General features: G+C 40.6%; 3 protein-coding genes across 3 annotated transcripts; all 3 read right to left on the reverse strand.

Annotated features, from left to right (window-relative positions):
• Window positions 1-40: 40 nt before the first annotated feature.
• Window positions 41-16,173, reverse strand: LOC310928831 (uncharacterized protein; the record flags this gene model as incomplete). The annotated part of the gene is made up of 4 exons (XM_083891482.1): window positions 41-214; window positions 5,725-6,792; window positions 10,119-12,554; window positions 13,780-16,173. The coding sequence occupies 4 exons, from the start codon at window positions 16,171-16,173 to the stop codon at window positions 41-43; spliced, it is 6,072 nt and encodes a 2,023-aa protein (XP_083747608.1).
• Window positions 16,174-16,346: 173 nt separating this feature from the next.
• Window positions 16,347-19,019, reverse strand: LOC310928832 (protocadherin beta-16-like; the record flags this gene model as incomplete). Its single annotated transcript, XM_083891483.1, has 2 exons — window positions 16,347-16,484; window positions 16,572-19,019. 2 exons carry the CDS (start codon window positions 19,017-19,019, stop codon window positions 16,347-16,349), a joined length of 2,586 nt encoding a protein of 861 aa, XP_083747609.1.
• A 49-nt stretch (window positions 19,020-19,068) lies between these two features.
• LOC310928833 (protocadherin beta-8-like) lies at window positions 19,069-24,803 on the reverse strand (the record flags this gene model as incomplete). The annotated part of the gene is made up of 3 exons (XM_083891484.1): window positions 19,069-19,095; window positions 19,509-20,576; window positions 22,410-24,803. 3 exons carry the CDS (start codon window positions 24,801-24,803, stop codon window positions 19,069-19,071), a joined length of 3,489 nt encoding a protein of 1,162 aa, XP_083747610.1.
• Between the last annotated feature and the right edge of the window lie 109 nt (window positions 24,804-24,912).

Raw genomic sequence — 24,912 nt, forward strand, 5'->3', positions numbered from 1 at the left:
TTTGATCAGAGGTCGTTCTCCACAGACAGCGTAACCGATGTCAGCTGCAGGATCGGTAGCATGTACGGGGGTCGATTTGGGGCGGGGTGTGCGGCAGACACTGCGTCACCATGGCAACTTTATTATTAGGCGAGTCGCTGTCCATGGTGCTGAAAGCAAGCATGGTCCCAGGAAGGCTGGGCGCAGAGGGGGAGGGATGCAGCAGCAGTGGATGCTGTGTAGACAAAGAAAGCCATTTTTCATCAACCCAAACTGAAATAATCAATTGTGTACATTATTTAGGATAAATGTCCTTTTTGCACCTCACATGTTATTTATTGGTTTTATAATTCAGGCTTGTAAGACAATAATATAAGAAAGAAATATCACTTATCTCACTTTGCTGGAACCAACCACAATATTATTAGTAACAGACGCCATATCAAAACTTGTGCATTATTTTACATATACCTCAAATGTCATATACCTAGGACAGAGTTTAAAGTGCTGCCTGCCACTTTGCAACACACCTTCACAGTACACAGGAGCCTATTTTTGTTGTTTTGGTTACGAAGGAATGGTAGAACGGTAAAGGTCGGGACATATTCAATAAAGCATGAATAAAACATTTTCATAAAAGTGCAATCGAAAATGCAGGCGCTGCTGGGCTGCTATTTTTTTTACACGCACAGCATCAATATGATGTTCAAATATCTGTTTGTCATCAATGATGGTGCCCAAGTATTTGTACTGATTACACACTCCACTGCCTGTTCATTAATAACCACTGGAGGAAAGACAGTGGGATTTTTTTTTACTGAATTTCATTGCCATTTCTTTGGCCTGTGACACATGGATGTTGAATGGGTGAATTAAGAACTAATAATGAATTCAAAATAATCCCCTCTACAGACCTACATTTCAGTCAACAGTTTCTTGCACACATGTATGACCTCATCTCTCCAGGGAGGGTTAGGAGATGAGTCATGAGCCTGTGCATTCACAAAGAGGGAGAGATAAGCAGACACACAGATCAGGTCACATTTGTAATAAATAAATAATGATTGCAAACATATACATGTCTTTATCAAACCTGGTGATGGGATTCATTGTCTTCAGTCAAGAATATGATGTCCTCCCACATGGTGGATGTGCTGTGATTAGTGAAGACAGGGACATGTAGCTGGAGCCTGTGTCCACATGAGAGAGGTACTGACATGTCACTCCTCAAAGACCTGCCTGAGGAATTTCCTCTTTATTCTTCACTCAGACATACTATACATACATTTAAGGAAACAATTCTATTGATGTCAGAGGCTGAGCTGTTTTTTGGCTTTTGTTCACTGATCTGACATGAAAGGGAATAGATTAATTAAAAAACATTTGAATAGAATGGCATCAGATGACGGTGTCTACATGAAGAAGTTATATGACATTATTATTTATCACTTATACAATATAGGTTTACAATACCCTGTTTATTGTTTTAATTATTATCACAAGACTCCGAGTTCACACTCTTGTATCAGAGAACATTAAACAACAGGGTTTTACCACAATAATTGCAGTAAGTGCAATAGTTTTTGTTCTCCTGAGATTGGGACTTGTGCTTTTGAGCACTTGGATGGAAGTGCAAATATTTATACAAGGAAATGAACATTCAATATATAATCGTTTAGTAATGTCAGCAATTGTCAAAAGAGCTTGTTTGTGTTTGTTTTTATATAGCACCACATTTGCAAAATAGTTTTATGACACTCAGATATGATATACTGCTATATTGTAATACTGTTAAATGAAAATACTAAATTGTCATAATTATATCCTGTCATTCAGCATGTAAGCCGCTGTGGTAGTATTTTTTCAGCATAGAAAATCAAACGTGATGATTTTATATTTTAATATTAGCTCCTCCTGCCTTTGTGTGTGTGAGAACTTTTCAATAAAAAAAAAGGTCCAATAAAGTAAAACAGTAAATCAGTTACTATCTACCTTTGGTAATACATTCTTTTGTCACCACAGTCTTCTTCATTAATTAAAAATACAAAATATTGTCCCTTAATTGACTCACAAAATAATTTATACCACCCCTGAAGAGGCCCATGATTTAGCAAATCAACAAATGTATGAATTGCGTTTCAAATAAATTGCCGTTCTTTGCGTAAATAAGAAGCTGATAACAGTTTATTTATATAATGCAGATATGAGACAAACTGAGAGATTGACTCCTGTGATGTTTTAGAAAATATAACTCACAAATCATCGAGAATCTAACCGGCTGACAAGAACACAGATGACATTACAGTATAAACAAGGTTATGTCCCCTTTTGTAAATGAAAGAAAGATTCCAAAGTGTGTCATTATTTGTTTTTATTTTGCCGTTTGTATTTATTATATCATAGACAAACCATAACATACAATAAGCTCACATTTAACGAGTCACCATATTTCACTATAAATATACCACTGTACAAAAGCACTTGTATGTTTGCTTGTAACGCATCACATTTTTATACAAGTAATGCCATGTCGGCTGTGCTAAAGAGTTTGACTACATGTAAATGTTTTACATACTAGTTGGCTCTTTTTAAATCTGATGGCACAAGTGTTACACTGTTTTTCCCTTATGTCCAGCATTGGCGTTATTTTTTAACAGCAGATGTATACTGTAGATACAGATATATGATATATAGCACACATCAGTTGTATCTTTATACAAGTAGTATGTAACACAGATAAGCACAGCTTCCATAGAGTTAAATTGCACACATTTAGTCTTCATGTTAACTTTCCAGCTTCTTGTACAATCCCAAACAGTGCTGAAATTAAGGAATATCTAGACTTTGGCTTTAAGAATGGGGGGAAAAAATCTCAACACATTGATCATTCGTTTCAAAGACTTTCAAAAGTAAGTTTGTAAATACTTATTATCCAGTAATGGCAATACTTACAAAACTTTAAATCACACTGTACTCTGATTTAAGTACAAACAATGTATTGTTAGCTGTTCTCATTTTGCCTAGACATTAGAAAAAGGGAATGACACGACACCTGCTGACCCTCACTCAGGACCATGAACCTTCATAACAACTAGATACAGTTTTTTTTCCCATGTGGTCCCATCAAATGTGATCCTCTTTCTTATTTTTTTAAAAAAATATTAAAGTGATGCTTAACTACAGCAAAGGCATAGTCAATATTAAGAAATACATGTATCTAATACTATCACAGTAGTTCATGCAAAAACAACTAAAGTGACAGATACACAATACGTTAAGGTGTTACACTTATCTATTTGATGTACTTATAACCCTAAACTAATGTGTCAGCCCTAGATTATATTCAAAGCACAATGTACAAACAAACAAAATTATTAAAAGCTACCACATTTATAAAATACTGATTCACACTTAAAAATAAAAGGTTGGTGCTTATCACACGGTTGTTGAATTGTGCTGTTTCACTTCTATTTGATAATACATAAATGCTGCAATTGGGCAAGCACATGGGTTGAAATGCAATATCCAACATGTTTCTTTTTTAGAGAGAGAAAACTGACTCTTAAAGGCATTTCAACTTTCCTTTGTCCACTCCACCAGTCCTTATTGTGGCCTCCTTGAATATCAACTGGTACAATTCGATGTACAATCTGCTTCCTTGCAAATCTCATCTTGAACGTTTTTTTAAATGTCTCGGAGTGAGGTTGAAGCCATGCAGTCTCATGCATTTTGAATGGACAGGGAGGCAATAGTGATTGATTTTTTTATGTGTGCTGTGCTTAAAGAAAAAGAGGGGGGGGGTTGCATCACTGATTGTCCATCACAGTCTATATGATGTTAAAGCACGACATCCACACATGGAACAGGGACTAGACTGAGCTGGACAGACGTGGGGTGGGGACAAGGGTCTCTCCTTTCCTCTGTAAAGCCGTCACGTCACTGTAGAATACTCAGGATGCAGCTGGAGGCATGTGGCCTTATGTTGAACTGCTACTGCTGGTGGTGGATGCCTGCCAACAAGAGAAGAGAATTAGATTAATCTGGACGAGAACCAGAGATCTGATGTCCTTGAGCCTACAAGCATACAGATATCATGCAGCCGATGTCTTTCACTCAAAACGAGGGCTTCAGGCAGAGGACAGAGAAGGTGAAGGTAGCATTTCTATCAGTGAAAACCATGCTCCAATATTAAGTGAAGGAGAGTGGTTGCTAGGTAACTGGGTGACTGGTTTCACTTTGCGCCTTCCCTGCACAAAGAATTGGGTCACACTTAGACTCTCACACTACAGCAGACGGTGTCAATCTGCAACGTCATGCGACACTCAGTCAAGTGACTGTTTTGACTATAACCCAGTCATACAGAAACAGCACAGTCCAATCCCACATAGGCATTCATAATAATATGTATTAGTGATGATTTATTTTCACATGCATAACATCCTTTTAGGAACATAATGATTCTGTTAAAGACATCAATATTTTTCTTTGCATGTGTATTAAAGCTTGATTGTGAAAATAGTAAAGCCATCAGATGTTAATATTGTTAGATGAAGTGACAGATGTGTTTTGTAACATAATCAATGACCTTCAGGTGGAGCAGCATGTGTTTTTTTTTTAACACTTAACTGACTCCTTGAGAAAAGAGTGTCAGTGCCAATAAAGGCTTTGGTCAGCCAGGAGTCAAACATGGGTCCTTACCATTGGACAAAAAAGTGAAATACTATTTCTTCTGGATCGCTTTGCCAGCTTGTTTGTCTGCTAAATTGACCATACTATCAGGCTGCCCATGTTAATAGTTAGTATTGGTGTCTACTTAGGTCCAGAAGATCATTGTAACTGTTTTTTTTTTGTCAAATAATCAAAGATGTTAGGGAAGGGACATTATCCTGAAATAGCAGCAAAGGTAGTGTTGATTATTGCGGTAGTCAGGTTGCACGGAAATGTGGGGATGAAGAGGCTAAATAAGACGCAGGAGATTCAGCAAAACTGGATGTGATGTCGAATTGCCTTTTCCAAGACAAATCAGACAAGACAAAAGAATAAGGAAAAAAACATTCACTGAAAACCAAATAAACACAAAAGAAAAAGTTATTCAAAAAATATTTCATAAAAGGTCATCCGGGACGGTGGAGTGAAACTCCTGCATACCTCCAACTGCAGAGTGGACTTCCCTCATTTAGGATACTTAAAAGTGGGAAGAAGAAAAAAGAAACAATTTAATAGTCAGGTTATTGCAAGTGCAAAAAAAAAATGATTATTTGTATCAGTGTTGTTGTCGAGGCACTATGAATAAAATACAGCACAGATATAGCATGATTAGCATTGCCCTTTGGAATAAGAACGACATCTTGTTACAAGCAATCATACAAAAGAAAATTGTATACTTTTACATGTATATAGTTTGTTCTTCCAGCACCCTACTTACCAAGTTAGATAGTTAGACTGACAGACAAACACACAGACAGACAGACAGACACACACAGATCGATCGATCGATCAAATGCCAGCATTCAAAACACACACAAGATCAGAGATTGACAAAAAATAATGTAGCTCTACTCTTTGGACTAAAACCAAAACTTTTGAGTTAGTTTTTTCATGAGATTATTTTCATTTATTTCATTAATACTACTTATTATATTATTAATAGTATTTCAGTGTCAACAGAAGACGAAATGATTTCCCACACAATATTATAGTTAAAAAACAAGTGTTTATTTATTCTAAGTTAGTGGTCATTTGTACCTGCAGAGTAGAAGCTGCTGAGTCACTAGTATTAGACACTCCTGTTCCTCTTGGGAGGCTGGACACGATGTACCTGGAGCCCTTTGGCACAGGCTGTCTGACCACCATCTTTCCTTTCCTGGTCTCTGCTAGAAACAGACTGTACCAGTAGGCATCGTTGGAGACCAGAGTGGAATCTGCGATGGTGGAGTTCCTCTCACTGATCACACTGTTCCTGCTGGGAGGAGCTGCTTTGCTGTTAGGTTTCTGACACTTGAGCACGATGGTGACCAATATGGTGATCAGCAGGAGAAATGACACAGAGCCCAGACCGATCACCAAATACAGGTTCAGGTCTGAGAAGATGTCATACTCTAGAGGCACCTCAGTCATGTCAGAGTAGGCCTTAACTGCAGTCTCCATTGTGGACAGTTTGATGGTGACTGTAGCAGAGAGAGCAGGCTCCCCGTTGTCCTTGGCAACAACAACCATTCTCTGGTGGCGTGGATCTTTGTAACTGAACATCCTCATAGTCCGGATCTCTCCGTTATATTGGTCCAGACTGAACAAGGTGGCGTCAGTCACCTGCAGAAACTGGTAGGTAATCCGAGAGTTGTGCACAGAGTCTGTGTCTAAGGCGATCACTTTGGCAACCAGAGAGCCTTTATCAGTGGATCTGGGGATCTTTTCCTCCACCACAGAGCCATGTGCACGCCACGGAGAGACAATAACCGGAGTGTTGTCGTTCTGGTCCACAATAATGATGTGTACAGTCACGTTACTGCTGAGTGGAGGAGAGCCAGAGTCTCTGGCCTCGATGTGGAAAAGAAACTCCTTCTCGATCTCATAGTCAAAAGTTTTCAGTGCGTAAAGATTACCGTTCTCTGGATTGATGGAGAACAACATGGACATGGAGGTGTTGGCTATCTCCTTCTCCAGGATGAAGTAAACTAGATACTGGTTTTCATGGAGGTCAGGGTCAAAGGCAGTGAGTGAACTGAGCAACGCCCCAGGTGCGTTATTCTCCATCACACGTATAGTATAAAATGACAGAGGGAACTGTGGGACATTGTCATTAACATCCAGCAGCTCTAAAGTCATAGTTTCATTGTCAGATAAAGGAGGAGAACCTCTGTCTGTAACAGTGAAAGTGATGTCATATTCTGGAACCTTCTCACGGTCTAAAGGCTCTGACACCACTAATTCATAATAGTTATCAGAGGATTCTCTCAGTTTGAAAGGCATATTATCTGGAATATGAACATCAACTACTCCATTGTCACCTGAGTCTTTATCACTGACACTAACTACAGCTATCACTGTGTCAACTGGTTCATTTTCTTTGATTGGACTTTGAAATGATTTGATGGAGATTTCTGGATGATTATCATTCATATCTGTCACTTGTATTGTCAGTTTACATTGACCAGATAAGGAATTTTGTCCTTTATCACTGGCAATAACCTCCATTTCATAAACCTTAATATCTTCATAATTAATCATCTCCTTTACTCTGATTTCACCATTTGCAGGATTCAGGTTAAACATAGTTTGTGTTTTCTCTGATGTATACAAACTATATGAATAAACAATATCAGAATTAGATCCTTCATCTAAATCAGTAGCATTCATTTTGATTACTAGACTACCAATCGGGGAGTTTTCCATCACACGTACGACATATCTGTCTTTGTCAAATGAAGGGGCGTTGTCATTTACATCAAGCACACGAACAATGATACTGGCTGTACCTGTGCGCGTGGGGGCTCCGCCGTCCACAGCAGTCAGGATTAAATTATGAACTCCCTGCTGCTCTCTGTCTAAAGCCTTTTTAAGTATCAAATCAGCAAACTTTGTCCCATCTCTCCCGGTCTGAATTTCAATGGTGAAATATTCACTTAAGCTCAGGTGGTAATTTTTCACGGAGTTTGCTCCAACATCTGGATCCGCAGCGTTATTCAGTGAGAATCTCTCTCCGATGGGGCTTGACTCAGAGATGTCCAGGTGCATCGTCCCTCGTCGGAAATGAGGAGCGTTATCGTTAATGTCCATGATTTCGACCTCAATATTGAACATCCGTATCGGATTTTCAATCGTTGCGTCCAATTTAAGAAAGCACGACGTTGTTGTTTTCAGTGGACATAACAATTCCCTATCTATCCTCTCTAATATAAACAGCTCTCCCGTGTCCTTGTTGATGTCCAGATATTTCTTGTTGGCTACAACGTCGATGCGCATCTTTCTTTCACGTAGCGTCTTCACGTCTAACCTCAAATCAGCTGCTAAATTCGCGACGACAGATCCTTCCTCCATTTCTTCTGGAACAGAATAATGGGTGACGGCGGAAACCGTGTTCATTGTGGCTGAGAGAAAAATAAACACGGACACGTACCGTCCCCAGGGCAGCTGTACGATACCACGCTTCATCACGAAGAGTCGATGTTTACAGCCCTCACTTGTATACTGAAGCGGGGGAAACCGTTCACCCGCTGAGTGAACAGACGAATCGAGTCTTTAGAAGAACGGTTCCTCAATGCTTAGACAGGAAATGACGTGAACTTAAAGTCACAACAGTCCACTTTCCTCCAATTGACAACGATGACCTCATACATGTGTTTCCGTGGAGAACAGCGACGAACATTGTAAAGTGTATGTATTTGAACCTTTTGTAAAATTTACATTTGGTTTTAAACCCATTTGAACCTGCAGGGTGTAACTCGCATTTCGCCCTATGGCATCCTGGGGTTGGCAACAGCCGCTCACGACCCTCATATGGAGGATTTTGCTCAAGAAGATGAGTGAGTGAGGGAGTGAGGGAGAGAGGGAGTGAGTGGGTGATGAGTGAGAGTTTAAAAACTAGAAAACAATCCAGCTGTCTGGATTCTGAACATTTCCTCACCTTGTGAGAGGTGGAATAGTGGCCAACAAATGAGCTCTTTCAAGGTGCCGTTCATTTATGTTTGTATTTATTCACACTCGTTTTTTTTGTTTGCTTTTTTTTGTGACACGTTCGTATGTGCAGTATATTCAGCATCTGTTTAGTCTGCCCGTTGTGCGCACGGGCGTGCGTGCGTAAAACCAATACCAAACTTGATAAAAACGAAAGTGTCCACGCGTAAATGATCAGTTATTTTATTTTCCCTTAATTGTATTAATACACTTTTAGTGCTCATACGTTCAGATTCTGATAAGTCATGCAGGAAGACTAGTGCTCATATACAAACAACCGTGAGCGTAGAAAGAAAAGCTATAAATGGGGGTTAGGTTTTTTTTTATTTGTCAACTTTTAAAAAAAATGTGACAAGTGAAATTCTGGCCAACTCTTCTTTTTTCTAATGTTTGTAATTATTTATACATGTTTGGTTTCTTTTTGTAATTTGTCTCTGAGCGACTTAAAATACAAATACAGTACGTACCTTATTCGTTCCTTCGTACTCTTTGAGTTTTACGCACTGGCTTTTGTGCGTAAAACCGGTGCCAAACCTAAATAAAACGAAATGACCGCCTGTGTATGATCAGTACTGTGTTATTATTCGTGAAAGTGTTTATTGCAATATAAGCGTTTCTAATGTCATCCATGATAAGCAATGCAGGAAAACTCATGCTCAAATATTAAATAACATTTCGATTAAGTAGAAGAAAGGATACTAAATATTTATCAGCTTCCAAGTAAAACGAAAAATGCATCGCCATATCACCAAAACAATAACATTGCATCAGTATTAGGGTTTATCAAACATGTTATGTTGTTTTGTTTGTTTGTTTTTTTAATTTCATTTATTATTATTATTATTTTTTATTTTTTTTTAAGCTATTTATTTTTAAAAGGCGAATACGTTTTTTCAAAGCGACGTGAATTGATTTTGATCTTATAGCTAAGACAATTGAAGGAACAACAACTCGGTTACTGTTAAGTTTTCTGTTTCCGATTTCTCAACCTTTATTTTCTGTGTAAGGGCTGGATTCACTGCCGACAAATAAGTAATGTTCGGTTTCGTTTCATTTGTGTTTGTATTTTATATATAAACGGTGTTTATATACGCTGTTGTCTTCATGTGACACAATGACTTAAATAAAGAAAATCTATCAACAACAGCACCCTCGTTCCTTCGTACTGTGAGTTTTACGCAAGGGTATCTGTGCGTACTTTTACGCACGGGAATCTGTGGGTACTTTTACGCACGTGAATCTGTGCGTACTTTTAAGCACGGTTATCTGTGCGTAAAACAATGTGCCAAACATGAATGAAACCAAAGTGTTGGTTTCTTTAAATGTGATAACAAATACGAATTGGACAGAAAAGGTTCTTGGACATGGACAGGACAACAAGACTCTAACTATTTTGATTACTTGAGTGGAAAGGTTATTTGCTGTATGTGGAATACATGAACAAGAAAAAACATATTCCCTCATACCTGCAGAGTAGAGGCTGCTGAGTCACTAGTATTAGACACTCCTGTTCCTCTTGGGAGGCTGGACACGATGTACCTGGAGCCCTTTGGCACAGGCTGTCTGACCACCATCTTTCCTTTCCTGGTCTCTGCTAGAAACAGACTGTACCAGTAGGCATCGTTGGAGACCAGAGTGGAATCTGCGATGGTGGAGTTCCTCTCACTGATCACACTGTTCCTGCTGGGAGGAGCTGCTTTGCTGTTAGGTTTCTGACACTTGAGCACGATGGTGACCAATATGGTGATCAGCAGGAGAAATGACACAGAGCCCAGACCGATCACCAAATACAGGTTCAGGTCTGAGAAGATGTCATACTCTAGAGGCACCTCAGTCATGTCAGAGTAGGCCTTAACTGCAGTCTCCATTGTGGACAGTTTGATGGTGACTGTAGCAGAGAGAGCAGGCTCCCCGTTGTCCTTGGCAACAACAACCATTCTCTGGTGGCGTGGATCTTTGTAACTAAACATCCTCATAGTCCGGATCTCTCCGTTATATTGGTCCAGACTGAACAAGGTGGCATCAGTCACCTGCAGAAACTGGTAGGTAATCCGAGAATTGTGCACAGAGTCTGTGTCTAAGGCGATCACTTTGGCAACCAGAGAGCCTTTATCAGTGGATCTGGGGATCTTTTCCTCCACCACTGAGCCATGGGCGCGCCATGGAGAGACAATAACTGGAGCGTTGTCGTTCTGGTCCACGATAATGATGTGTACAGTCACGTTACTGCTGAGTGGAGGAGAGCCAGAGTCTCTGGCCTCGATATGGAAAAGAAACTCCTTCTCGATCTCATAGTCAAAAGTTTTCAGTGCGTAAAGATTACCGTTCTCTGGATTGATGGAGAACAACATGGACATGGAGGTGTTGGCTATCTCCTTCTCCAGGATGAAGTAAACTAGATACTGGTTTTCATGGAGGTCAGGGTCAAAGGCAGTTAGTGAACTGAGCAACGCCCCAGGTGCGTTATTCTCCATCACACGTATAGTATAAAATGACAGAGGGAACTGTGGGACATTGTCATTAACATCCAGCAGCTCTAAAGTCATAGTTTCATTATCAGATAAAGGAGGAGAACCTCTGTCTGTAACAGTGAAAGTGATGTCATATTCTGGAACCTTCTCACGGTCTAAAGGCTCTGACACCACTAATTCATAATAGTTATCAGAGGATTCTCTCAGTTTGAAAGGCATATTATCTGGAATATGAACATCAACTACTCCATTGTCACCTGAGTCTTTATCACTGACACTAACTACAGCTATTACTGTGTCAACTGGTTCATTTTCTTTGATTGGACTTTGAAATGATTTGATGGAGATTTCTGGATGATTATCATTCATATCTGTCACTTGTATTGTCAGTTTACATTGACCAGATAAGGAATTTTGTCCTTTATCACTGGCAATAACCTCCATTTCATAAACCTTAATATCTTCATAATTAATCATTTCCTTTACTCTGATTTCACCATCTCCAGGATTCAGGTTAAACATAGTTTGTGTTTTCTCTGATGTATACAAACTATATGAATAAACAATATCAGAATTAGATCCTTCATCTAAATCAGTAGCGTTCATTTTGATTACTAGACTACCAATCGGGGAGTTCTCCATCACACTAACGACATATCTGTCTTTGTCAAATGAAGGGGCGTTGTCATTCACATCAAGCACACGAACAATGATACTGGCTGTACCTGTGCGCGTGGGTGCTCCGCCGTCCACAGCAGTCAGGATTAAATTATGAACTCCCTGCTGCTCTCTGTCTAAAGCCTTTTTAAGTATCAAATCAGCAAACTTTGTCCCATCTCTCCCGGTCTGAATTTCAATGGAGAAATGTTCACTTGTGCTCAGGTGATAATTGTGCACAGAGTTTGCTCCAACATCTGGATCCGCAGCGTTATTTAGTGAGAATCTCTCTCCGATGGGGCTTGACTCAGAGATGTCCAGGTGCATCGTCCCTCGTCGGAAATGAGGAGCGTTATCATTAATGTCGGTGATTTCGACCTCAATATTGAACATCCGTATCGGATTTTCAATCGTTGCGTCTAATTTAAGAAAGCACGATGTGGTTGTTTTCATTGTACATAACAATTCCCTATCTATTCTTTCTAATATAAACAGCTCTCCAGTGTCTTTGTTTATGTCCAGATATTTTTTGTTGCCCACGGCGTCTACGCGCATCTTTCTTTCGTTCAGATTCTTTACATCCAAGCCAAGATCAGATGCTAGATTAGCAACGACAGATCCTTCCTCCATTTCTTCGGGCACGGAATAATGCGTGACGGTGGATACCGTGTTCATGGTGGCAGAGAGAAAAATAAATACGGAAACGTACCACATCCAGGAACGCTGACGAAAATGATAAGCCATTGCTCGGTGTTTAAAGTCTTGAAATGTGTCCTGAGGTGTTGCGGACAATAACTCCCTTTGTTGGGCTCCAAGCGCAACGACGGTCTTCTTCACGCTTTTCACGTGCAAAAGCAGAGACTTGCGTCAAATTATGTCTGCGCCCATTCTCCAGTCAGCTATCCAGGAAATGATGACTTCATCGATAAATGTTTCATTGTGGAGAGCAGCGACGTGATGAGTCTGTAATGCGCCTCTGCTCCACAAAAAATATCAATGATTTTAAGGTTCGTTATGAGAATTTCAAATTGTACGTTTAGGGGAAAAAAAACTCACGTGTATCTTTTGCAGTTTTTAATATATATATTATACTAGAGTGGCAACAACATCCAAAGTCCGGCTATGAGTTGGATATTAATCAAACTTAATAAAATGCATTAATTATTATTATTTACACATCCTTCTGTGCGCAAAAAACACATTTGGTGGAAGCATTTTAAAGTTAGTCGGCCATCTATGTATCTGAAGCAAATATATTACATATAAATATCAGTAAGCCATCTTATATTACCCGGCATTGGATATCACCAAGGAAAGCATCATCTCATGAACCTGTGTTAAATAGAAATTATTTCTCGTCCCAAAAGCATCGTGTTAATTCAGTATAACTTTGTGCAGTAAACTGATGATGTATTAATTATAAAGTTGAGATAAACAGAAAGTACTGATCATAGAAACACGAGAACGTTTGATTTCATCATGCGTTTCCATTGTTATAGTTATTGTGAAATGTGTCGCTTTTCACTGATTCAGGTAGCGGGAAAATAAAAACCATAAAGGTTAAAATAATCCAACGCTCGACACCAGCAGCTGACAACCTCTTTTGTGAATCTGTCATAGCGCGTGAGAGACGAGAATTTAGGTGTGGGAACAGCGACGCTGAAGTGCAACAGAAAGTACAAGTACGTGCATGAAAGTTTAAATTAAGGTTATAAAATGAGTCGAATTTGTTAAAAAAAAAAAAAAAAAGGTTTTCATTGTTTTGTGGTTATTATTTCTTTTTCTCTCTTTTTTTTTACAACGATTGAATCAAGCATTGATTCGTGATAATGAAATGAGGGTTATTGTTACTCATACATGTGTACAAAGGTTAACTTGTGATCGCACTTAAGTAAAGAATATCGGTAACCATTTATGTTTTGTAAATTCACGAGATATTGACCCATGACATAATGTCCATCATTGATAGGCTTTTTAGATGTGTGTCTTGGTTTCATACCTGCAGAGTAGAGGCTGCTGAGTCACTAGTATCCGACAGTCCTGTTCCTCTTGGGATGCTGGACACGATGTACCTGGAGCCCTTTGGCACAGGCTGTCTGACCACCATCTTTCCTTTCCTGGTCTCTGCTAGAAACAGACTGTACCAGTAGGCGTCGTTGGAGACCAGAGTGGAATCTGCGATGGTGGAGTTCCTCTCACTGATCACACTGTTCCTGCTGGGAGGAGCTGCTTTGCTGTTCGGTTTCTGACACTTGAGCACGATGGTGACCAATATGGTGATCAGCAGGAGAAATGACACAGAGCCCAGACCGATCACCAAATACAGGTTCAGGTCTGAGAAGATGTCATACTCTAGAGGCACCTCAGTCATGTCAGAGTAGGCCTTAACTGCAGTCTCCATTGTGGACAGTTTGATGGTGACTGTAGCAGAGAGAGCAGGCTCCCCGTTGTCCTTGGCAACAACAACCATTCTCTGGTGGCGTGGATCTTTGTAACTGAACATCCTCATAGTCCGGATCTCTCCGTTATATTGGTCCAGACTGAACAAGGTGGCATCAGTCACCTGCAGAAACTGGTAGGTAATCCGAGAGTTGTGCACAGAGTCTGTGTCTAATGCGATCACTTTGGAAACCAGAGAGCCTTTATCAGTGGATCTGGGAATCTTTTCCTCCACCACAGAGCCGTGTGCACGCCACGGAGAGACAATAACCGGAGCGTTGTCGTTCTGGTCCACGATAATAATGTGTACAGTCACGTTACTGCTGAGTGGAGGAGAGCCAGAGTCTCTGGCCTCGATGTGGAAAAGAAACTCCTTCTCGATCTCATAGTCAAAAGTTTTCAGTGCGTAAAGATTACCGTTCTCTGGATTGATGGAGAACAACATGGACATGGAGGTGTTGGCTATCTCCTTCTCCAGGATGAAGTAAACTAGATACTGGTTTTCATGGAGGTCAGGGTCAAAGGCAGTGAGTGAACTGAGCAACGCCCCAGGTGCGTTATTCTCCATCACACGTATAGTATAAAATGACAGAGGGAACTGTGGGACATTGTCATTAACATCCAGCAGCTCTAAAGTCATAGTTTCATTGTCAGATAAAGGAGGAGAACCTCTGTCTGTAACAGTGAAAGTGATGTCATATTCTGGAACCTTCTCACGGTCTAAAGGCTCTGACACCACTAATTCATAATAGTTATCAGAGGATTCTCTCAGTTTGAAAGGCATATTATCTGGAATATGAACATCAACTACTCCATTGTCACCTGAGTCTTTATCACTGACACTAACTACAGCTATCACTGTGTCTAAGTCTATGTTTTCATTGACTGGACTATGAAAGGATTTAATAGATATTTCTGGGTGGTTGTCATTCATGTCTTCAACCAGAATCTTTATGGTACATTGTGCTGATAAACTAGTGTCTCCATGATCAGTTGCTATAACTTCCATATCATAAATCCTGAAATCCTCATAGTTTAACATTCCTTTTACAGTAATTTCACCAGTGGATGGATTCAGATTAAATGTTTGCTGCGTTTTCTCTGACGTATATAAACTATAGGAGTAAGTTATATCAGAATTTGATCCTTCATCTAAATCGGTTGCATTTAAATGGATAACAAGACTTCCTATGGGAGAATTTTCCAACATGTTTACGTTTAACCCCAACTTTTCAAATACGGGAGTGTTGTCATTTGTATCCAAAACATGAACAACAATGCTGACGGTGCCAGAACGCGCAGGTGTGCCCCCATCTACAGCCGTGAGTATTAAATTATGAACAGCCTGCTGCTCGCGGTCTAAGGTCTTTTTTAAGATTAATTCAGCAAATTTCGACCCATCTCTTCCTGTCTGAACTTCAATATTAAAATGTTCACTTTCACTCAGATGATATGTTTTCACCGAGTTGCTTCCGACATCAGGATCAACTGCATTGCTGAGAGAGAATCTCTCTCCTTTCGGCGTCGCTTCGGAAATGTCCAAGTGTATCGCGTCTCTTCGAAATTGTGGGGCGTTGTCGTTCATATCCAAAATTTCTACCTCAATGTTAAATATTCGCAACGGGTTTTCTAGTATAACTTCCAGTTTTACGTAACATGATGCTGACGATTTTGTAGGGCAGAGATATTCCCTATCCATCTTTTCAACAATATACAGTTCACCAGTCTCTTTGTTCACATCCAGATATTTCTTGTTTGCAATGATGTCAAGACGCATTTTCCTCTGATTCAGTGTTTTTACATCCAGTCCGAGATCAGTAGCGAGGTTTGCTACAACGGATCCTTCTTTCATTTCCTCGGGTATTGAATAATGATTCACCGATGTCGATGCGTTACGAATGAGAGAAAAAACAACGACAAAAACGAGCAGCACGTACCTTTTGCAAGACTCCATTGCTATATTGTACAGCATTGTTGTGTCCGTTTTGAGTCTAGTCTTAATAATACAGGTTTACATTAATGTTGATCTACGTTGCCATGGTCCCGATCCCACACAAAGGAAATTTCGTTTTAAACAAACCGATATATCAGAAATAAAAACGAAGAACGCGTTTTCAGAGCATCTTTTCAGCACCACGGAGCTGTCCCGTTCATGGACTGTGTGTCGTAAAGAGAGCGAGTCACTGTCATGGCGTTCATGGTCTGGCATTTTACTGATAAAACAGCGCCACCCTTTTCTTTCTCTGAGTTTAAACACTGGTATTCCTGGCAGGAAAATTAAGTGCATCTTTTATATTTAAATAGTTTTAGCAAATACATTTTAGTAGAAATTAAATATGGTATAATGTCCACATTTGATAGGCTTTTGAAATGTTTATCTTTGTTTCTTACCTGCAGAGTAGAAGCTGCTGAGTCACTAGTATCTGACAGTCCTGTTCCTCTTGGGATGCTTGACACGATGTACCTGGAGCCCTTTGGCACAGGCTGTCTGACCACCATCTTTCCTTTCCTGGTCTCTGCTAGAAACAGACTGTACCAGTAGGCATCGTTGGAGACCAGAGTGGAATCTGCGATGGTGGAGTTCCTCTCACTGATCACACTGTTCCTGCTGGGAGGAGCTGCTTTGCTGTTAGGTTTCTGACACTTGAGCACGATGGTGACCAATATGGTGATCAGCAGGAGAAATGACACAGAGCCCAGACCGATCACCAAATACAGGTTCAGGTCTGAGAAGATGTCATACTCTAGAGGCACCTCAGTCATGTCAGAGTAGGCCTTAACTGCAGTCTCCATTGTGGACAGTTTGATGGTGACTGTAGCAGAGAGAGCAGGCTCCCCGTTGTCCTTGGCAACAACAACCATTCTCTGGTGGCGTGGATCTTTGTAACTGAACATCCTCATAGTCCGGATCTCTCCGTTATATTGGTCCAGACTGAACAAGGTGGCGTCAGTCACCTGCAGAAACTGGTAGGTAATCCGAGAGTTGTGCACAGAGTCTGTGTCTAAGGCGATCACTTTGGCAACCAGAGAGCCTTTATCGGTCGATCTGGGGATCTTTTCCTCCACCACAGATCCGTGTGCGCGCCACGGAGAGACAATAACCGGAGCGTTGTCGTTCTGGTCCACGATAATGATGTGTACAGTCACGTTACTGCTGAGTGGAGGAGAGCCAGAGTCTCTGGCCTCGATGTGGAAAATAAACTCCTTCTCGATCTCATAGTCAAAAGTTTTCAGTGCGTAAAGATTACCGTTCTCTGGATTGATGGAGAACAACATGGACATGGAGGTGTTGGCTATCTCCTTCTCCAGGATGAAGTAAACTAGATACTGGTTTTCATGGAGGTCAGGGTCAAAGGCAGTGAGTGAACTGAGCAACGCCCCAGGTGCGTTATTCTCCATCACACGTATAGTATGAAATGACAGAGGGAACTGTGGGACATTATCATTAACATCCAGCAGCTCTAAAGTCATAGTTTGATTATCAGATAAAGGAGGAGAGCCTCTGTCTGTAACAGTGAAAGTGATGTCATATTCTGGAACCTTCTCACGGTCTAAAGGCTCTGACACCACTAATTCATAATAGTTATCAGAGGATTCTTTCAGTTTGAAAGGCATATTATCTGGAATATGAACATCAACTACTCCATTGTCACCTGAGTCTTTATCACTGACACTAACTACAGCTATCACTGTGTCTAAGTCTATGTTTTCATTGACTGGACTATGAAAAGATTTAATAGATATTTCTGGGTGGTTGTCATTCATGTCTTCAACCAGAATCTTTATGGTACATTGTGCTGATAAACTAGTGTCTCCATGATCAGTTGCTATAACTTCCATATCATAAATCCTGAAATCTTCATAGTTTAACATTCCCTTTACAGTAATTTCGCCAGTGGATGGATTTAGATTAAATGTTTGCTGCGTTTTCTCTGACGTATATAAACTATAGGAGTAAGTTATATCTGAATTTGATCCTTCATCTAAGTCTGTCGCATTTAGATCAACAACAAGGCTGCCTATGGGAGAATTTTCCATTATTTGAATATTATAATTTGCTTTATCAAACACAGGAGCGTTATCATTTGTGTCCAACACATGGACAATAACACTGGCAGTACCAGAACGAGCAGGTGTGCCTCCATCTACAGCTGTGAGTATTAGGTTATGAACAGCATGATTTTCCCGGTCTAAAGTCTTTGTTAATATTAAATCAGCAAATTTCGAGCCTTCTCTTCCTGTCTGAACTTCAATGTTAAAATATTCACTATCACTCAGATGATACGTTTTCACTGAGTTGCTTCCGACATCAGGATCAACTGCATTGCTGAGAGAGAATCTCTCTCCTTTCGGCGTCGCTTCAGAAATGTCCAAGTGTATCGCGTCTCTTCGAAATTGTGGGGCGTTGTCGTTCATATCCAAAATTTCTACCTCAATGTTAAATATTCGTAATGGGTTTTCTAGTATGACTTCTAGTCTAAGATAGCAAGACGGTAAGGACTTTGTATTGCAGTTTTCTCTATCAATCTTCTCGACAACATAGAGTTCACCAGTCTCTTTGTTCACATCCAGATATTTTTTGTTGGCGATTATGTCTACACGCATCTTCCTCTGATTCAGTGTTTTCACATCCAGTCCGAGATCAGTAGCGAGGTTTGCTACAACTGATCCTTCTTTCATTTCCTCTGGTATTGAATAATGAGTCACTGACGTCGATGCGTTACCAACGAAAGATAAAATAATGACAACAGTGAGCAGCACGTACCTTCTGCAATACTCCATTGTTACATCGGAGAGCATTGTTGTGTCCGTATTTACCGCACCTCAGTCTTTGTGGAGTAGCTTTGCTTCAATTATTAAGTTTGATGTGATGTCCCTTGATGTCAGAAATGTTTATACAGAATTGATATTAAAAATATTCCAGCAATTAAAACGACAATCGCATTTTCGGTGCAGCGTTTTGTCACCGCGGAGCTGTCCGGTTTATCCACAGTCTGACGTAAAGAGAGCGAGTCACTGTCATGACGTTTGTGGTCTGGCATTTTACTGATAAAACAGCGCCACCCTTCGGGTATTTGTGAGACACTTTGGTACATTTAACAAGATGATTTTTAAATGTCGTTTAATTCGTTTGAATTGAGATACTGGTAATGTTGACCATAAAATCAGGTTCACCTCTGGCTTTTATTCACTAGATTATTTTTTATCAACAACTTTTATAATTAAAATAAAATTTATCATAATTACCATATTTTGTCCGACATTGAAACTGTGTATATTCATTCCTACCTGTAGAGTAGACGCTGCTGAGTCACTAGTATCCGACAGTCCTGTTCCTCTTGGGATGCTGGACACGATGTACCTGGAGCCCTTTGGCACAGGCTGTCTGACCACCATCTTTCCTTTCCTGGTCTCTGCTAGAAACAGACTGTACCAGTAGGCATCGTTGGAGACCAGAGTAGAATCTGCGATGGTGGAGTTCCTCTCACTGATCACACTGTTCCTGCTGGGAGGAGCTGCTTTGCTGTTAGGTTTCTGACACTTGAGCACGATGGTGACCAATATGGTGATCAGCAGGAGAAATGACACAGAGCCCAGACCGATCACCAAATACAGGTTCAGGTCTGAGAAGATGTCATACTCTAGAGGCACCTCAGTCATGTCAGAGTAGGCCTTAACTGCAGTCTCCATTGTGGACAGTTTGATGGTGACTGTAGCAGAGAGAGCAGGCTCCCCGTTGTCCTTGGCAACAACAACCATTCTCTGGTGGCGTGGATCTTTGTAACTGAACATCCTCATAGTCCGGATCTCTCCGTTATATTGGTCCAGACTGAACAAGGTGGCGTCAGTCACCTGCAGAAACTGGTAGGTAATCCGAGAGTTGTGCACAGAGTCTGTGTCTAAGGCGATCACTTTGGCAACCAGAGAGCCTTTATCAGTGGATCTGGGAATCTTTTCCTCCACCACAGATCCGTGCGCTCGCCACGGAGAGACAATAACTGGAGCGTTGTCGTTCTGGTCCACGATAATGATGTGTACAGTCACGTTACTGCTGAGTGGAGGAGAGCCAGAGTCTCTGGCCTCGATGTGGAAAAGAAACTCCTTCTCAATCTCATAGTCAAAAGTTTTCAGTGCGTAAAGATTACCGTTCTCTGGATTGATGGAGAACAACATGGACATGGAGGTGTTGGCTATCTCCTTCTCCAGGATGAAGTAAACTAGATACTGGTTTTCATGGAGGTCAGGGTCAAAGGCAGTGAGTGAACTGAGCAACGCCCCAGGTGCGTTATTCTCCATCACACGTATAGTATAAAATGACAGAGGGAACTGTGGGACATTGTCATTAACATCCAGCAGCTCTAAAGTCATAGTTTCATTGTCAGATAAAGGAGGAGAACCTCTGTCTGTAACAGTGAAAGTGATGTCATATTCTGGAACCTTCTCACGGTCTAAAGGCTCTGACACCACTAATTCATAATAGTTATCAGAGGATTCTCTCAGTTTGAAAGGCATATTATCTGGAATATGAACATCAACTACTCCATTGTCACCTGAGTCTTTATCACTGACACTAACTACAGCTATCACTGTGTCTAAATCTATGTTTTCATTGACTGGACTATGAAAAGATTTAATAGATATTTCTGGGTGGTTGTCATTCATGTCTTCAACCAGAATCTTTATGGTACATTGTGCTGATAAACTAGTGTCTCCATGATCAGTTGCTATAACTTCCATATCATAAATCCTGAAATCTTCATAGTTTAACATTCCCTTTACAGTAATTTCACCAGTGGATGGATTCAGATTAAATGTTTGCTGCGTTTTCTCTGACGTATATAAACTATAGGAGTAAGTTATATCAGAATTTGATCCTTCATCTAAGTCTCTTGCATTTAGATTAACAACAAGGCTGCCTATGGGGGAATTTTCCATTATTTTAACGTTTATCGTTGCTTCCTTAAACACAGGAGCGTTATCATTTGTGTCCAACACACGGACAATAACACTGGCAGTACCAGAACGAGCAGGTGTGCCTCCATCTACAGCTGTGAGTATTAGGTTATGAACAGCCTGCTCCTCTCTGTCTAAAGTTTTTTGTAAAATAAATTCTGCAAATTTCGAGCCATCTCTTCCTGTCTGAACTTCAATATTAAAATATTCACTTTCACTCAGATGATATGTTTTCACTGAGTTGCTTCCGACATCAGGATCAACTGCATTGCTGAGAGAGAATCTCTCTCCTTTCGGTGTCGCTTCAGAAATGTCCAAGTGTATCGCGTCTCTTCGAAATTGTGGGGCGTTGTCGTTCATATCCAAAATTTCCACTTCTATGTTAAATATTCGTACCGGGTTTTCCAGAATTACTTCCATTTTGACATAACATGATGCTGATGATTTTGAAGGGCAAACGTATTCTCTATCTATCTTCTCAACAACATAGAGTTCACCAGTCTCTTTGTTCACATCCAGATATTTTTTGTTGGCGATTATGTCTACACGCATCTTCCTCTGATTCAGTGTTTTCACGTCCAGTCCGAGATCAGTAGCGAGGTTTGCTACAACTGATCCTTCTTTCATTTCCTCGGGTATCGAATAATGAGCCACTGTTGTCATTGTGTTTCGAACAAACCATGAAATAGTGAGAACAACGAGCAGCACGTACCTTTTGCTGGACTCCATTATATAACTGGACCGCGTTGTTGTGTCCGTGTTTAGCCAAGTCTTTATAGGCCTACTGCCCGTTTACATTAATGTTCAATTGTGTTGCCTTGGTCCTGATTACATCCATTCCCATTTATATCCGTAGATATTTCAGCAATTATTAAAGGCGATCGCTTTTTGAGAGCAGCTTTTCAGCACCGCGGAGCTGCCCTGTTTATTCACAGACTGACGTAATAGGAGCGAGTCACCGTCATGGCGTTCCTGGCCTGTCGTTTTATTTATAAAACAGCGCCACCCTTTAGGTTTGATGGGACTAAAAGGAAGATGTAACTACATTTCTTTTGAAGGTAGTTTATTGATTTCATTTTCAGTTTAAATACTGGTGTTTATTACAAGAAATTCGCGTTAATCTTGGCGTATATACGGTTTACGTTTAATTTTTTTCTATGACATTTAGTAATGAAATGAAGCATGACATAATGTCCATAATTGGCATGCTTTTAAAACGTGTGTGTTTAGTCCTACCTGCAGAGTAGAAGCTGCTGAGTCACTAGTATCCGACAGTCCTGTTCCTCTTGGGATGCTGGACACGATGTATCTTGAGCCCTTTGGCACAGGCTGTCTGACCACCATCTTTCCTTTCCTGGTCTCTGCTAGAAACAGACTGTACCAGTAGGCATCGTTGGAGACCAGAGTGGAATCTGCGATGGTGGAGTTCCTCTCACTGATCACACTGTTCCTGCTGGGAGGAGCTGCTTTGCTGTTAGGTTTCTGACACTTGAGCACAATGGTGACCAATATGGTGATCAGCAGGAGAAATGACACAGAGCCCAGACCGATCACCAAATACAGGTTCAGGTCTGAGAAGATGTCATACTCTAGAGGCACCTCAGTCATGTCAGAGTAGGCCTTAACTGCAGTCTCCATTGTGGACAGTTTGATGGTGACTGTAGCAGAGAGAGCAGGCTCCCCGTTGTCCTTGGCAACAACAACCATTCTCTGGTGGCGTGGATCTTTGTAACTGAACATCCTCATAGTCCGGATCTCTCCGTTATATTGGTCCAGACTGAACAAGGTGGCGTCAGTCACCTGCAGAAACTGGTAGGTAATCCGAGAGTTGTGCACAGAGTCTGTGTCTAAGGCGATCACTTTGGCAACCAGAGAGCCTTTATCAGTGGATCTGGGAATCTTTTCCTCCACCACAGAGCCGTGTGCGCGCCACGGAGAGACAATAACTGGAGCGTTGTCGTTCTGGTCCACGATAATAATGTGTACAGTCACGTTACTGCTGAGTGGAGGAGAGCCAGAGTCTCTGGCCTCGATGTGGAAAAGAAACTCCTTCTCGATCTCATAGTCAAAAGTTTTCAGTGCGTAAAGATTACCGTTCTCTGGATTGATGGAGAACAACATGGACATGGAGGTGTTGGCTATCTCCTTCTCCAGGATGAAGTAAACTAGATACTGGTTTTCATGGAGGTCAGGGTCAAAGGCAGTGAGTGAACTGAGCAACGCCCCAGGTGCGTTATTCTCCATCACACGTATAGTATAAAATGACAGAGGGAACTGTGGGACATTGTCATTAACATCCAGCAGCTCTAAAGTCATAGTTTCATTGTCAGATAAAGGAGGAGAACCTCTGTCTGTAACAGTGAAAGTGATGTCATATTCTGGAACCTTCTCACGGTCTAAAGGCTCTGACACCACTAATTCATAATAGTTATCAGAGGATTCTCTCAGTTTGAAAGGCATATTATCTGGAATATGAACATCAACTACTCCATTGTCACCCGAGTCTTTATCACTGACACTAACTACAGCTATCACTGTGTCTAAGTCTATGTTTTCATTGACTGGACTATGAAAGGATTTAATAGATATTTCTGGGTGGTTGTCATTCATGTCTTCAACCAGAATCTTTATGGTACATTGTGCTGATAAACTAGTGTCTCCATGATCAGTTGCTATAACTTCCATATCATAAATCCTGAAATCCTCATAGTTTAACATTCCCTTTACAGTAATTTCACCAGTGGATGGATTCAGATTAAATGTTTGCTGCGTTTTCTCTGACGTATATAAACTATAGGAGTAAGTTATATAAGAATTTGATCCTTCATCTAAGTCTGTTGCATTTAGATCAACAACAAGACTTCCAATCGGAGAATTTTCCATTATTTTTACGTTTATCGTCGCTTCCTTAAACACAGGAGCGTTATCATTTGTGTCCAACACACGGACAATAACACTGGCAGTACCAGAACGAGCAGGTGTGCCTCCATCTACAGCTATGAGTATCAGGTTATGAACAGCCTGCTCCTCTCTGTCTAAAGTTTTTTGTAAAATTAATTCAGCAAACTTCGACCCATCTCTTCCTGTCTGAACTTCAATATTAAAATATTCACTTTCACTCAGATGATATGTTTTCACTGAGTTGCTTCCGACATCAGGATCAACTGCATTGCTGAGAGAGAATCTCTCTCCTTTCGGCGTCGCTTCAGAAATGTCCAAGTGTATGACGTCTCTTCGAAATTGTGGGGCGTTGTCGTTCATATCCAAAATTTCCACTTCTATGTTAAATATTCGTACTGGATTTTCCAGAATTACTTCCAGTTTGAGATAACACGATGCTGATGATTTTGTAGTGCAAATATGTTCCCTGTCAATCTTCTCAACCACATACAGTTCCCCAGTCTCTTTGTTCACATCCAGATATTTTTTGTTGGCGATTATATCTACACGCATCTTCCTCTGATTCAGCGTTCTTACATCCAGTCCGAGATCAGTAGCGAGGTTTGCTACAACGGATCCTTCTTTCATTTCCTCGGGTATTGAATAATGAGCCACCGTTGTCATTGTGTTTCGAACAAAACATGAAATGGCGAGAACAACGAGCAGCACGTACCTTTTGCAAGCCTCCATTGTGATCCGTTGCTGTTTCCTTTATCTTAGTCTTTATATTCCACGTTTATATTAATGTTAAATTGTGTTGCCTTGATCCTGATAACAAACACATCCATTCCAGTTGAAA

The sequence above is a fragment of the Microchirus variegatus genome (assembly GCF_963457635.1).
Source record: "Microchirus variegatus genome assembly, chromosome: 6".
NCBI classification, from domain to species: Eukaryota; Metazoa; Chordata; class Actinopteri; order Pleuronectiformes; family Soleidae; genus Microchirus; species Microchirus variegatus.